The 15,873-nt window shown below is 38.8% G+C and overlaps 1 protein-coding gene and 2 long non-coding RNA genes across 3 annotated transcripts; 1 reads left to right on the top strand and 2 right to left on the bottom strand.

Annotated features, from left to right (window-relative positions):
• Positions 1–1,004: 1,004 nt before the first annotated feature.
• LOC106080856 (nuclear speckle splicing regulatory protein 1) lies at positions 1,005–2,526 on the top strand. The gene is made up of 2 exons (XM_013242455.2): positions 1,005–1,085; positions 1,230–2,526. Exons 1-2 carry the CDS (start codon positions 1,075–1,077, stop codon positions 2,437–2,439), a joined length of 1,221 nt encoding a protein of 406 aa, XP_013097909.1. The 5' UTR covers positions 1,005–1,074; the 3' UTR covers positions 2,440–2,526.
• A 3,325-nt stretch (positions 2,527–5,851) lies between these two features.
• Positions 5,852–6,614, bottom strand: LOC131996806 (uncharacterized). The gene is made up of 3 exons (XR_009398009.1): positions 6,091–6,614; positions 5,930–6,023; positions 5,852–5,870 (listed from the first exon to the last, which is right to left on the bottom strand). It is a non-coding gene; the product is annotated as an uncharacterized LOC131996806 (long non-coding RNA).
• A 7,954-nt stretch (positions 6,615–14,568) lies between these two features.
• Positions 14,569–15,331, bottom strand: LOC131996805 (uncharacterized). Its single transcript, XR_009398008.1, has 3 exons — positions 14,808–15,331; positions 14,647–14,740; positions 14,569–14,587 (listed from the first exon to the last, which is right to left on the bottom strand). It is a non-coding gene; the product is annotated as an uncharacterized LOC131996805 (long non-coding RNA).
• Positions 15,332–15,873: the final 542 nt, after the last annotated feature.

Here is a 15,873-nt window from a genome sequence, read left to right as displayed (position 1 = left end):
CACCGGAGATTGCCCAGCTTGCAAAAGAGGGAGAATAATTCATTACTTTTGGATTCTCAAATATTATTTGTTTTTGTTGTATGTGAAAAAAAATTTCATGAACTGCTTTGTTTTTTATTTTGGATCATTATTTTCTTGATTTTTACTTGCCATTGAATTGTTACTAGGAATTTTGCACTATTCTTATAAAATACTCACCGTTTATAACGTTTTGACATGAAATTCATCTTCCCCTAGATGTCATCTCATCATGTAGGAATAATTATTAAAGTAAGGAAGAGAAGTGCACAATGCTGTAAAGAGAGGACAAGGATGACGATACTGGGGTAAACAACAACGGTAAGACAATGGATACCATGGTTAGGGCGGGCCGTCCAGGGCACTGATGGGTATCTCAGTCCCCCCTGAAGGGCAAATTATAACGGTCAGTGTGAATATAAATATATATATAGTTTCTTTTTAGATAGTTTTGTGTTTCAATATTTATTCATTTCGAAGGGCGGGTTTTGGTTGAAATTGCAATAACTTATATGAAATTGGATACGGTCGAGACACTCACATTTGTGTGTAAACATGTACGTTAGCAGCTGATAAATTGGTTGGTGCCATATTATTTTTTATAAATGGCAACGTTTTGGCCAAAGAAAGCTAAAAAAACCAATGTGGTAACCTTGTCAAACTACCGAAAGAACGATTTAGGGAAAATTTTCTCAAAAAAAACCCACTATCAGCCTTTGTAGTTGAGAAACAGGAAACATAAGTAAATAAAATGGCGCGAACTAGTAACATACTCAAAATCAGAGTTGCACTAATCACTGATGTTGACACATAGTGCACTCGATTTTTTGCTGTCGGTCAACTGGTTGTCTTGCAATTACAATACCTCTTGATTGTATCATGGCTGTTTTATTTTTGTTACAATTACAATTTATCTTGTAATTACAAAACCTCTTTATTGTATCATGGCTGTTGTTGGCAACTTAACCTACCTTCCATTTATATACCTTGCACATCTGTTTAATACCTAACTAGTACAACGCTATTTACAACGCCTGGTAACCCCTGTATTTCAACATGTCCAAACAGTGAGAAAAAAATGAGTTAATGTTTATTTTATTATATGTTATATAGTTTTATATTTATTTTATATTATGTGGTTTATGCTTATCTTATGTTGTATAGTTTAAATATATTTTTCATTATACAAACGCCCAAACCTTTTTTTCCAGATATGGACTTATTATTCCTGGACAACAGAAATCGGCTCCACCTCCGGTGCAGCGTGAAGTCTCCAGACCATCAATTTTCGATGAGAGCAGTGGTAGTGACTCGGAAGGTAGACCTCTACAAATGAAAATGAAGAAAGCTACCCTTGGACCAAGTATAATGGAAAGACGACGAGCCAAAAATTTACAAGAAAAAGCCCTGGCTGAAGATCCAACAATTTTCCAATATGATGAGTTGTACGATGATATGGAAAACCAAAGAGAAGAAGAGAAAAAGGTCAAAAGCAATGAACCTAAGAAGGCTAAGTACATTACTAAGCTTCTGGAAACTGCTGAAAGGCGAAAGCTTGAAAATGAGTTACGTGTTGAAAGACAGGTACAGAAGGAACGGGAAGCTGAGGGTGAACAGTTCAAGGATAAGGAGGCTTTTGTTACCTCTTCTTATCGTAAAAAATTGGAAGAAATGCGTAAACTGGAAGAACAAAACAAACGAGATGATTATCTGGAGGCCATCGGTGATGTAAGAAAACAAAAGGACTTGGATGGTTTTTATCGTCATTTGTATGAACAAAAACTTGGCTCAGCTAAGGAGGTCAAGAAACCAGAATTACTTCCCGAGGCAAATTCATCTGACAAGATTGATAACGAAGAATCTATTTCATATAAACCCATCAAATCTGGAAAACCCGCACAACAACGAGCATACAGAAAACGGCGCTCTTCCGATGAAGAAGTAAATACACAGAAAGATATAAGCATTCCTGACACTGGTGATAAAAAACAACATTTAACAAACAACATAGATGCGGATTCTGATTTCAGCATAGACGATTCATCTTCAGACTCATCCAATTCGGATTCTGAGGGCAATGACAAGAAGACTGCAAGAAACCCAAAGCCAAATAAGAAAATTAAAGCAACCATGGATATTAAACAAGAAATAGACAAAACAAATATGCCGGATGCCAACAAAAGCGCGCTTAATTTTAAATCTTTAACCAAAGAAAAGTCCGACGAAGTATCTAGCCTTGTAAAACCAACAGCTGATGACAAACAATTGCCCATACCGTCTGTGAATATTGAAGAATGCGAACAATCTCAAATGCCAAAAACAAAACCTAAGGATATTTGGAAGAAACGTACAGTGGGCGAGGCATTCGATGCAGCCGTCCAACGGTATTATGAACGCAAAGCAGCTAGAAGTCAAGCTTAATTTATAATTAGCTTTTTTTATTTGTACAAAATATATTTTATCCTTTTGTTAACTTTCTCTTATGTTAAATAAGGAATCGAAGTGAAAGGTATTAGTTGGCTTTATCTGCTTTCAAGAGAAAGTTATTTTTAGAGCTAAGTTTCTAACTAAACATACGTACTTTCACCAACCATAATGCACAACGGCAATTTATAGAAACCTAGGAACTTTTTAGGGAATGAACTTAATGCAAGTGGCACCATTCTGTTAGAACTACACATCGTCCATCTATGTTATGGTCGATAGGTTGGCTAGGTTTTAGTGGCTGTCTACAATCAGACATATTTTCGTCCATTGCGACACCATAGTAACAAGAGAAGAATTATGCCTTCTAGTGTTTTGTTCTGTTTTGTTGTTAGTTAATATGGCTTGATTCTCACATAGTTGTTGTTGTAGCAGTGTTTTGTACATTGAGGCGGCAACCCTTGCCGATGAAGGACTTCTTCGGGTCAATCCGGTACGTACAACCGGCTGCCTCGGGATTGCGTCTCACATATTAAACTGCCTTTATGATGTCCCGTAAAAGAAATATTGGACCTTCCATTGATGGTGAATTGAATTAGGAACCAATTTTTTTTTGGAAAGCATTTCTAATTTGAAAATAGCTCACGCTAATTGTCAGACGCTGAACGCCTGGGTTCGAATCCAGGTGAGAATATCTGAAAAAATTTTCAGTGCTTATCCCCTCCTAATGCTGGCGACATTTGTGAGGTACTGTACCATTTGGTATAGTAGCCATGTAAAAACTTCTCCACAAAGAGGTGTCGCACTGCGGCATGCCGTTGTATTTGCAACTCTAATGTTCATATTATGGCTTTGTCTGAAACGTGGCTTAAACTTCGCAAGTCAAAAACCCACCCGGTGGCATCTTTGATTTCAAACATCAATAACTTATATCAAAAATCGCTTTGAACTCGAGTGGCTAAATTTATTTTCTCTAAAGAAAATAATATCCAAACGCTAACCTTGATTTCCCGTAATTATTATTCAAATTTTTTTATTCGATTTTTATGCGTCGAAGTCCAAAACCAAACCGTGTGGAATCCCAGTTTTCTACAAAACACTTTGTGCCCCACCATTAAAAAAAAATATTATTATATTGGCAAAAAAGAGGGAACATAACTTGCAACATGATCTATAAAATAATAAATCCAATAATATATGCAGATAATTTGTACTTGTTGGATGAATAATGTGTTCCCATATGGCCAAGTACGTGACTATGCCCTACTCATGCAGAAACTGTCTTAGTGAAGAGGTTAGTTGGTTGACTGGGGCAATTTCACTTTCATTACAAAAAAAAAAAAAAAAAAAAAAAAAAAAAAAAAAAAAAAAAAAAAAAAAAAAAAAAAAAAAACAAGTAAAAGTGTGCTAAGTTCGGCCCGGCCGAATCTTATATACCCTCCACCATGGATCGCATTTGTCAAGTTTATTGACCGATATGAACCGTACTTGTTATGGCTGTTAGAAGTCCTAGAAAAATACCACATTCAAAATTTCAGGCGACTCGAGCTACTCTAGAAGCTCAAGAAGTATATTTGGGGGATCGGCTTAGAATTATTGATGGAAGTAATAGCAAAACACCACGTGCAAAGTTACAGCCAACTCGGATAAGAATTGGGCCCACTAGAGGTTCAAGAAATCAAGACTAAATTTTAATTTAATTAGCAGCGTTGCCGTTTTGGGCTTTTCCTACTAAATTTGTTAGGATTTACTTTCAATTTTAAGGGTTTTGTCGAATGGATGGCCAATATCGATTTTGGTACATACTAGAGCTCAATGTTTCAACGTTTCATTTTTGAAATGGTATAGCTTTTATCCTCATTTTGGGTTTGTTCACATTATTCTTGTTGCCGGACTGCCAGGACATTATTTTTTGCATTAGTCGATCATATTTCTCATGAACAATACTAATTTTTGTTTGTTTCTCTTTCGAGACGAGCTGAATCATCGAAGATTGTTACGAGGCCCCTATTTGCGGCCAAAAATGATTTGGGCACCGGCTAGATTTCGTCGCCTTATCAGGGGAGGTCCCATCCCATCATCTTTCGCCCCGGGGTCGTATCAATAAATAAAAATGTTCTAACAAACTAGACAACACTAACACACAAGCACAGATTTCTTCCTAAGTGGGAGGTAGATGGAAACCTCCAGTCGCCCTGCCCTACCATGGTCATGTGGACATCCCCTTCTTCAAACATGATCCCTGTATCCCGCTCAAGCCACCACACCTACCTCACGTTGACACCCCCCTTATATCCACAATTTAGCACAACATATTTCTTTTTTTTTTTTTAAACAAGTCACAACATCATAAATTTTATTTAAAATATAAAGGCCTAAAACCAACGCAATTCGTATTAAGATTCCTGTCTTTCTTTTATCAAAATCATCAACAATAAACTGACAGTACTGAGTTTTAACTAAATTATAGCATTAAATCAATTAACTTAATCTTCTAATTTTTAACTTTCTTGTTACATGAAACGAACACTGAACACTAGAACTTGCAAAGAAGGATAATCAAATTAATATAAATAAAAACGGTTAAGCCTGGCCTACCTAAGGGAGCTCTCTTAGAAGGGACACACTGTTGGGAATAGACACCCTACAAACGCGTACTCATGAACGTTTTGCAAATTCTATCACATAAAAACAAGTAAAAAAAACGTAAGCTAAAACTTAGGATATATGAAAAAAATATAAAAAAATGGTCAATAAATAATAATGTAAGAAATAAATATGGTGGTAAAAATAAAGTAGAAGGTAGTTAAAAAATCAAAATATAATAATCATGTCAATATCCACATACATAAAAAAAGGTAATGAAAAGTTTGATTACTATTGCATTATAACCCCAAGGTTTTAATCTTTCGGTATCATCTATTTCGGGAGGAGAATAAAACGTTTCGTCATCAGTCGAATTCGCCTTTTCAAAGTAAAGGTTAGTATGTGTGCGTGACTTCATATAATTTCAAATTCAAAGTCGTTGGAGGTGTTCAACTGGTGGTACCTTTTGCCATCACCAAAACAAAAGTGTACGGCCGAATACAAGCAACGATTCCGCTTTCCAGAGATAACTGGGATAGTTCCCCTAATTTGGATAGCCTGATGGCAACAATTGTGCACCTCTGGATTAACGTTGACCAACGATTTTTCATCCAACCAAACCTCTCGGTCTGGACAACAACGGACGGAATTTCCTCTCTCGCCCTCTTTTGGGCACAATAAACTAAAAAGCGGCCTACCTTTATAACCACCAGATGAAACGGTGGCGTTTGCGGTAATCACCGTTCAATGTGTGTTTCTGAATCGGGGGGAATTCACTTTAGCCTTAACCCAGCCACTTGCACCAACAAAATTTTCGCCTCCTCTCGTCCAGGAGGCTTTATCTGCAAATAACAGGGTTTAAAACACCTTTCGGTCATAGAAATATAACCTAAAAACTCACTTTATCTTATTTGGTATCTTTATTTATTTCTCACAGTCTCGATTAAAACAGCAAAACGACTTATGTCGACACACAAAACACCCACTGGAATTTTCTAAACAAAAAAAACGTCTCCTTAATGACCGCTGCCCAAGATTTTGTTAACTTAACAAAACACTAACCTCTTCCTTATTATTACTTTGCAATTCAAATTTAAATACACATCTCTCAGATATAATGTCATGCACTTTTCTTTTCAACTGACGCCAAAATGCCTAATTAACCCTCTTTTATTACTTTGTTCTCACTCAATCATAAAAATTAGCCATCTTGAGTTAATAGCCATATTGATTTTATGCATTAACTCCGGTTTTAGAACATTTGTAACCCAATAGCTAACATTTAAATTCTCTTAAATCTTTTCGTTTGGAGCGGCTACTTTATATGAATGAAAACCGCTTTATCGTCGTATAGCCGCCCAACAACAATCTCACCCAGTGTAGTAATTCGCCATATGCAATGGCAAATAACATACGCAATGGCAACTCTACGCGTCAGCTGGGCGAAAACCATCTGTTTACTTCGTGGCTCTTGGTAGAAGGCCATAAGGTAATATCGTTCCATCATTTCTCCGCAATTATTTATTAATATTCCTTTCTTCCTCTATTTTCAGGTACCGGGAAACATGCTACGGTGGCCTGCCTGATGCCGTAATTGCAGGTTTATGAAACCCATCCTCTTGGGTATGGATGTATTTCATAAATCCTGACAATCACTTGCATCAGGTCTGCAATCTCTCGGCAGGTTCCCCCTCGCAGAGCTGGGGTTAGCCATCGGGCCACATATAAAAAAGGCAGCCCCAGTTCTCCAACGTTTGCCCGGGGAAGCCGCCGTGAAATAAACACCGCTTCCCCCAGCCTGTAAGAATGGGATCCAGTAATTGACCATTCCAACGAGGGACAATAAGAACAACTGAAAACAAAAAAAAAACTTGCGCATGGCAGACCACACGTTCACATTGCTGTCGCTGGTCTGCCGAACGGTGTGCCCAAGTTAATCCCAACTCCTCCTGTCGCAGGAAGGCACTAGGAGTGGGGAGTGTGACGTGGAAGTCGGCCGCCACGCAGACGTAAAGGCCTCTTTATAGGGGACATCCACGCCAATTTTTTTTTTCCTCTGGCACGTGGTATACTAGGGTGTCCCGCAACAAAACTCCTGGCCTGACAAGAGATTCGCCGGCAGGGCTGGTGTGCGGGAAAATCAGAAGTGGTATCGAAGAGTTATAGTGCAACGTGGGGAACTCCCACACCCTGAATCAAAGCCGGGTATCATGAATAAAGTCAGGGAAGTACCGAAGTCGCTCACTTGTCCCAAGGTCACTTTACCCTCTAGTATCTCGTTATAGGTTTTGGCTGATCCTAGCACTACATTTGCATATGATAAGAAGTTCGGAAAGTTTGGGGTAAGGATTGGCATAAAAAAATTAAAGTCAATGAATTGAATTAGGATCGCGAAAACAAATCGGGGTATAATTACTAACGTAGTTGTATAATTACAAAAAATGTATAATTACGGAAAAAAGGTGTATAATTAAAAACGAATTGTATAATCACGAAAATTTGTAAAAGTCGGACAAAACAAACGTATAAAGGAAGAAATAATCGACTAGAATAATCAGGTACTCAATTTATGTACACAGATATCTTTTAATATTGCACTATAGGTTTATATAAAAGTAATATTAGGACGAATACAACATAAAATCAAAATTTGTCAATCTTTAAAGCTATTTGTATTCTTAACCTAATATCACAGTTTGTAGTCATCAATACTAAACCTATATTGCACTATATTTGAATATCTTTAACATGATACGTACCTAACGTCTTGCCTTGTAATGTTTCAAGTTCATACATGTTATTGCCGACAGGTCTAACGATTCGACACTTCAAAAACTTCTTACAAAATTTGGCATTACGATCTTTAGCAAAATCAGACGAAACAGTATTACGGCGATATACTTCTTGACCGGGTAGGAATCTAACGACGCGTGCTCGTTTATTATACCTCTCAGAACTTCTTTCATATGCCTCATGCATTTTCCTTTTCACCTTCTCTCTGATCATTTCCAATTTATCCGGTCGCTGTAAATCAGATATCTCATGATCGGACATGGATAGCAATTTCCGTGCCAACTTATAGTCCGTGCCATTAGAATACATCTCGTAACCGAATAATGAAAAGAAAGGGGTTACTCCAGTTGCCGAATGGACTGATGTTCTAAGAGCGCACTCGATCTCCGATAAGTAGAGATCCCAATCTCGATGGTCTTCATTCAAATATGTCCTTATGGCCGATATGACAGACTGATTTACACGTTCGGAAGCATTGGATTGGGGTGAGTACACTGCGGTTCTCATATGCGTTATTTTATAAGCAGATATCATATCTTGAAAACTTTTGGATATGAATTGAGCACCATTATCGCTGTGGATCACCTCCGGTACACCAAATTTATGAAAAATTTCACTTATTAAAAATCGAATAACATTGGCAGCAGTAGCATCACGCATAGCCTTCAAGAAAGTGAATTTGGTGAAGTGATCCACAACGATAAAGATGTACGCATTACCATTCTTAGATCGCGGGTACTTCCCCAAGAAATCAATATAAAGCTTTTGAAATGGCCTATCCGTAATCACTTCTTGTCCAATACTGGGTCTCAAATTCTGATTACAGGGCTTCGTCTCCTTACAGACCTGACAATTCTTGACAAATCGTTTAACTTGGCTCGCCATATGTGGCCAATAGAAAAACCTTCTGACTCTTTCTAGCGTCTTCGTGACTCCACCATGAGCGGTTGTTAGAGTATTATGGGCTTTTTCAATAATAGCATGGGCAATACCGGACGGGATCCATAACTTCCACTTACATTCCTGTTCCAGTTCCTGGTCAAAAATGGTTCTCTTATAAACGTATCCATCATCAATTTTCAAATCTGGAAGTTTATCCTTGTTTTCGGTTATGGTCTTTATGAGGTCGAGGTATTCCTCGCTTTCGAATTCTGTTGTCTCAAAATCAAGAAGTTCTTCTGATATCTCTTCAATCATGATATCTTGGGGCGCCCTGGACAACATATCCGCAACAACATTATCTGAACCCTTTCTATGTTCGATCTCAAAATCAAATGGTTGGAGTTGGAGTGACCAGCGCGCCAGTCGACCACTAAGATCCTTTAGGGTCATCACCCATTTAAGACTGGCGTGGTCAGTTATGACGGTGAATGGCATCATCTCCACATAGGGTCTAAATTTCTTGATAGCCATCACCGCCGCTAGGCACTCCTTCTCCGTTACGCTATAATTCCGTTGGCATGCGTTCAATTTCTGCGAATAGAACGCTATAGGGTGCTCCTCCTTCTGGTCATTCAATTGATAGAGAACGGCGCCGATACCATACTCCGATGCATCGCATTGTATAAAAAATCTTTTCGAAAAGTCAGGGTGGCGCAAAACTGGTGCAGACGTCAAAGCCTTCTTTAAACTCTCAAATGCCTCAATGGCCTTTCCAGTCATTTCAAACTTCTTTGCCTTCTTGAGAGTGTCGGTTAACGGTGCTGATATTGAAGCAAAGTCCTTAATAAACCGTCTGTACCAGCCCGCCGTACCCAAAAAGCTCCTGACTTCCCTGGGGCTTCTCGGTATCTTGATCATCCGAATCGCTTGTACCTTATCGGGGTTCGTCTTAAGCATGCCATTTCCAATTATAAAACCTAGATACTTGAGCTCCTGGAAACAGAATTGAGACTTTTTTAACCCAATTGTTAAATTAGCCTCTTTAAGACACTTAGCTACTTCCTCCAACAGTCTTAAATGCTCATTGAAATCGCTAGAAATTATCAATAAATCGTCCAAGTATATAAAAACATTTTCCTTGAGACGCTGTGGAATAACTCGGTCCATAAGCCTACACAAGCGTTGGGCCGCGTTACATAAACCGAATGGCATCACTCTGAACTGGTATAGAGGACGTCCAGGCACCGTAAACGCTGTGTATGGCTTACTTTCCTCGTCAAGTTCAATTTGCCAAAAGGCATACTTTAGATCCACACTGCTTATATAATATGTCTCATCGATTCGGCTTAGAATGCCATCAATATTTTGAAGGGGATATGCGTCCTTCACAGTTAATTTATTTAATTTCCGGGCGTCTAAGCAAAATCGATTTTTTCCAGGTTTCCTTACAATAGTGGTCCTGTTGCTCCAAGGACTGTTGCTCTCCTCAATAACCTTCAGACGGAGCATAGTATCTACCTCATCATAAACAAGAGCCTGTACCGCTGGAGACATGGGATAATATCTATCCTTAAATGGTGCAGCACCCTCAATCAATTGAATTGAATGTTTTTCCAGGCTGGTCTGACCAAGGCCCTTTTCCTCAAAGGTATCGAACTTAGCTACTACCTCCTTCAATCGTTCGTTCTGATCATCACTCAATACATGGGGATTCAGTTTATACACCTCTCCCTCCTCTATCAAATCCCTTTGGACCTTATCGATGTCGATTTGAGCGACTTTAATAATATCCGGAGCCAGCCGAAATAGTTTCCAGAAATCAATTCCGAGATATAACTCCTGATCCAAATCTGGGCATAGATAAAGTTCAAGTTCATGTTTTTCCTCTTTATATAGGATTTCTAATTTAATCTTTCCTAGTACTCTGTACTCTTTTCCACCGGCAGTTCGAACATTCGAAAACAATTTCTTTATGTCCAAGCTTAATTTCTCTATGAACTCTCGGCAACCCTTCCCTAATACACTGACTGAGGTGCCGGAATCTAAAAGGCCTTTAAGTTTAATGCCTTGAACCTCCACCTCTGCGTAAGGTCTGGGGTCCATCTTTTGACTTACATGTTTGATTGACTCTAATACATTCTTGAAAATCTTTCTTTTTTTTCTCAAATTTTACGCGCACTTTGGGCGGGTTTCTTTTATTCGCAGTTACAGAATCCAATTCAAATATGCGTGATCTAATCTCGTTATAATTTTTCTCTCGAGTTTCTAGTGGTATATAATGTCTTAATTCAGGTTTAAAATTTAATTCATTTGCTTTAAAAATGTTATTTATTATTTCATTCTTATTTCTATTTTTAGATGATGATGCTATTTCTCTGATCTGGGGGAATTCAGGATTGGACGTGGCCCCCCGGCATACTCCACGCCCTGATTCAGGTTTCCCTGTTTACAGGACGGGCATTTGGGAGAAATAGTCCCAGGTTTTCCACAACGGTAGCAAAACAAATTTCTTTCTGTGGAGTCGCAGTTTCTGAAAGTGTGGCCTTGTTTCTGGCAATTCCAACATAATAAAGTTGGTTTCGTTTTTCGGATGAACTGTATGGCGGATACTTCCTCACATTTAGAAGATTCGTGGTCACATTCGGATGAACCTTCCGCGTATATTTCGCTGACCTGACGAATTGGCCGAGATGGAAGTACAGGTCTTATTTCCCTTCTTGGAAAATTCTTCTCCGCTTCATTGCACTCTATTCTCAGCTGTTCAACGGACGAAACTTGAATGGGGTAAATAATTCTCGCTACACTCTCTTTAACATTTTTCTTTAATATCTTCATCATATCATATTCGGATATAGGTTGGACTAACTTAGCCCTAATCTGGCCCATAATATGGAAAAATGTATCAATAGACTCATTTGGTTGTTGTTTACGCTGAGCTAATTCTGTCACTATTTCAAAATTGGATCTGGTGGATTGATATTGGCTTAACAAACTATGCTTCAAACTGGGCCAATCCGAAAACTTATTCGTTTTCAGGGATAGCCAATACCATGACTCGGCTGGACCGGATACTATTAAAGAAAAATCCCCTAATATCTCTGCCCATGGAATATGGTACTGTCCCTGAAAGTATTCAAGACGATACACGAACTCTTCAACGGAAATACCCCCTGAAATGCCATCAAACCTTAGTCCCAACTTGTCTATTCGCACACGCTTATTTTCCCTCAGTGTATCATTCGGAAAATGACTACATACTGAACCTGCCACAGAATTGCCATTGGTTGGGCGGTTGCCATTATTTCCTGTTTCTGGTGCAGACAAATTGTCCAAGCCCCCTAAGCCAGAATTAGATGCCGGTGAACTGGGTACATTCCGATTCAAGGTAAGTTCAGTTAACCTTTTTACAGCCTCTGATAACTGTCCTATTGTATTCTTCAAACCACCTAATTCATTCTGGATCATACAAACATTGTTTTCGAGGGCTCTTTGTTGCCTAAGGACCTCTACATTACCATTTCCTGGCGGTTCAGACCTGGCCCCTCCAATCGGTGTCCCACCAGCTGATGGACCCGATGTATTGTTGTTGCCTGTCCCCGATCTTATTGTCCCAGACAAATCGGTGATTTGGCTTGTACTAGCCTGGTTTCCAACAGACATATCGGTAACGTATCTACTTCTTTTCTCTTCACTTTCTATAAATGAATTATTTGAATCAAAACTTTCAGGAATTTTTCTCTTTTTCGCCTGGGATCGAGTCTGAATGCTCATAACCTTTCTCTAATTGGACAATAATTTTAACGCCTATATTAAATTATTAGTTTATTTAGAGTATTTATTTTTCTCTTATCTAGAACACATATATTATTTTCGGGGGTTTTACGTGAGTAGTGGTGGGTACGGGTTATATTATTGACTCTCTTTCGAGCACCAGTCTGAAATCTGGGAAATCAAAATTAAAACAAAACAAAAATTTTTTTTTTTTTTTCGTGCTTTCGACACCAATATCTTGCAAATGATGCCAATTTCATACCTATTTGCCTGATACAACGGACCTCTAAATCCTATCTAGAGCGGCTATCAGGTCTAACATAGATCTGGACACAACATTAAACTGTAACTAACACTACACAAAAATAACGACACAGTATGCTTAGTGCAAAATACATTTTCACATAAAAAAGTATGCCACTAAATCCTCCTGTTGTTGGATTATTCACGTCCTCCTTCATTTCCAGTTTTGAAGTATCGGCTCTTCGTACAACGGGCTTTTGAAATTTCCAAAACGGTTACGAAGCTTTCGAACCTCTCCACTTTCCAATCAGGGTTCAGTGTTGGTCTATTTCTTTAATTGAAATGGGCTATTACTTTGTGCTTTGGTGACCTACACAAACATAATTAACACAACATTTGACAAAAATGCTGAAAATCTTCCATTGGGCGCCATATTGTTACGAGGCCCCTATTTGCGGCCAAAAATGATTTGGGCACCGGCTAGATTTCGTCGCCTTATCAGGGGAGGTCCCATCCCATCATCTTTCGCCCCGGGGTCGTATCAATAAATAAAAATGTTCTAACAAACTAGACAACACTAACACACAAGCACAGATTTCTTCCTAAGTGGGAGGTAGATGGAAACCTCCAGTCGCCCTGCCCTACCATGGTCATGTGGACATCCCCTTCTTCAAACATGATCCCTGTATCCCGCTCAAGCCACCACACCTACCTCACGTTGACACCCCCCTTATATCCACAATTTAGCACAACATATTTCTTTTTTTTTTTTTAAACAAGTCACAACATCATAAATTTTATTTAAAATATAAAGGCCTAAAACCAACGCAATTCGTATTAAGATTCCTGTCTTTCTTTTATCAAAATCATCAACAATAAACTGACAGTACTGAGTTTTAACTAAATTATAGCATTAAATCAATTAACTTAATCTTCTAATTTTTAACTTTCTTGTTACATGAAACGAACACTGAACACTAGAACTTGCAAAGAAGGATAATCAAATTAATATAAATAAAAACGGTTAAGCCTGGCCTACCTAAGGGAGCTCTCTTAGAAGGGACACACTGTTGGGAATAGACACCCTACAAACGCGTACTCATGAACGTTTTGCAAATTCTATCACATAAAAACAAGTAAAAAAAAACGTAAGCTAAAACTTAGGATATATGAAAAAAATATAAAAAAATGGTCAATAAATAATAATGTAAGAAATAAATATGGTGGTAAAAATAAAGTAGAAGGTAGTTAAAAAATCAAAATATAATAATCATGTCAATATCCACATACATAAAAAAAGGTAATGAAAAGTTTGATTACTATTGCATTATAACCCCAAGGTTTTAATCTTTCGGTATCATCTATTTCGGGAGGAGAATAAAACGTTTCGTCATCAGTCGAATTCGCCTTTTCAAAGTAAAGGTTAGTATGTGTGCGTGACTTCATATAATTTCAAATTCAAAGTCGTTGGAGGTGTTCAACTGGTGGTACCTTTTGCCATCACCAAAACAAAAGTGTACGGCCGAATACAAGCAACGATTCCGCTTTCCAGAGATAACTGGGATAGTTCCCCTAATTTGGATAGCCTGATGGCAACAATTGTGCACCTCTGGATTAACGTTGACCAACGATTTTTCATCCAACCAAACCTCTCGGTCTGGACAACAACGGACGGAATTTCCTCTCTCGCCCTCTTTTGGGCACAATAAACTAAAAAGCGGCCTACCTTTATAACCACCAGATGAAACGGTGGCGTTTGCGGTAATCACCGTTCAATGTGTGTTTCTGAATCGGGGGGAATTCACTTTAGCCTTAACCCAGCCACTTGCACCAACAAAATTTTCGCCTCCTCTCGTCCAGGAGGCTTTATCTGCAAATAACAGGGTTTAAAACACCTTTCGGTCATAGAAATATAACCTAAAAACTCACTTTATCTTATTTGGTATCTTTATTTATTTCTCACAGTCTCGATTAAAACAGCAAAACGACTTATGTCGACACACAAAACACCCACTGGAATTTTCTAAACAAAAAAAACGTCTCCTTAATGACCGCTGCCCAAGATTTTGTTAACTTAACAAAACACTAACCTCTTCCTTATTATTACTTTGCAATTCAAATTTAAATACACATCTCTCAGATATAATGTCATGCACTTTTCTTTTCAACTGACGCCAAAATGCCTAATTAACCCTCTTTTATTACTTTGTTCTCACTCAATCATAAAAATTAGCCATCTTGAGTTAATAGCCATATTGATTTTATGCATTAACTCCGGTTTTAGAACATTTGTAACCCAATAGCTAACATTTAAATTCTCTTAAATCTTTTCGTTTGGAGCGGCTACTTTATATGAATGAAAACCGCTTTATCGTCGTATAGCCGCCCAACAACAATCTCACCCAGTGTAGTAATTCGCCATATGCAATGGCAAATAACATACGCAATGGCAACTCTACGCGTCAGCTGGGCGAAAACCATCTGTTTACTTCGTGGCTCTTGGTAGAAGGCCATAAGGTAATATCGTTCCATCATTTCTCCGCAATTATTTATTAATATTCCTTTCTTCCTCTATTTTCAGGTACCGGGAAACATGCTACGGTGGCCTGCCTGATGCCGTAATTGCAGGTTTATGAAACCCATCCTCTTGGGTATGGATGTATTTCATAAATCCTGACAATCACTTGCATCAGGTCTGCAATCTCTCGGCAGGTTCCCCCTCGCAGAGCTGGGGTTAGCCATCGGGCCACATATAAAAAAGGCAGCCCCAGTTCTCCAACGTTTGCCCGGGGAAGCCGCCGTGAAATAAACACCGCTTCCCCCAGCCTGTAAGAATGGGATCCAGTAATTGACCATTCCAACGAGGGACAATAAGAACAACTGAAAACAAAAAAAAAACTTGCGCATGGCAGACCACACGTTCACATTGCTGTCGCTGGTCTGCCGAACGGTGTGCCCAAGTTAATCCCAACTCCTCCTGTCGCAGGAAGGCACTAGGAGTGGGGAGTGTGACGTGGAAGTCGGCCGCCACGCAGACGTAAAGGCCTCTTTATAGGGGACATCCACGCCAATTTTTTTTTTCCTCTGGCACGTGGTATACTAGGGTGTCCCGCAACAAGATGCAAATGGAAAAGGAAAGCCAAAGGTAGCAACACA

This window comes from Stomoxys calcitrans, chromosome 4, assembly GCF_963082655.1.
Source record: "Stomoxys calcitrans chromosome 4, idStoCalc2.1, whole genome shotgun sequence".
Lineage (NCBI taxonomy): Eukaryota > Metazoa > Arthropoda > Insecta > Diptera > Muscidae > Stomoxys > Stomoxys calcitrans.
This window is presented reverse-complemented; position numbering and strand designations above follow the sequence as displayed.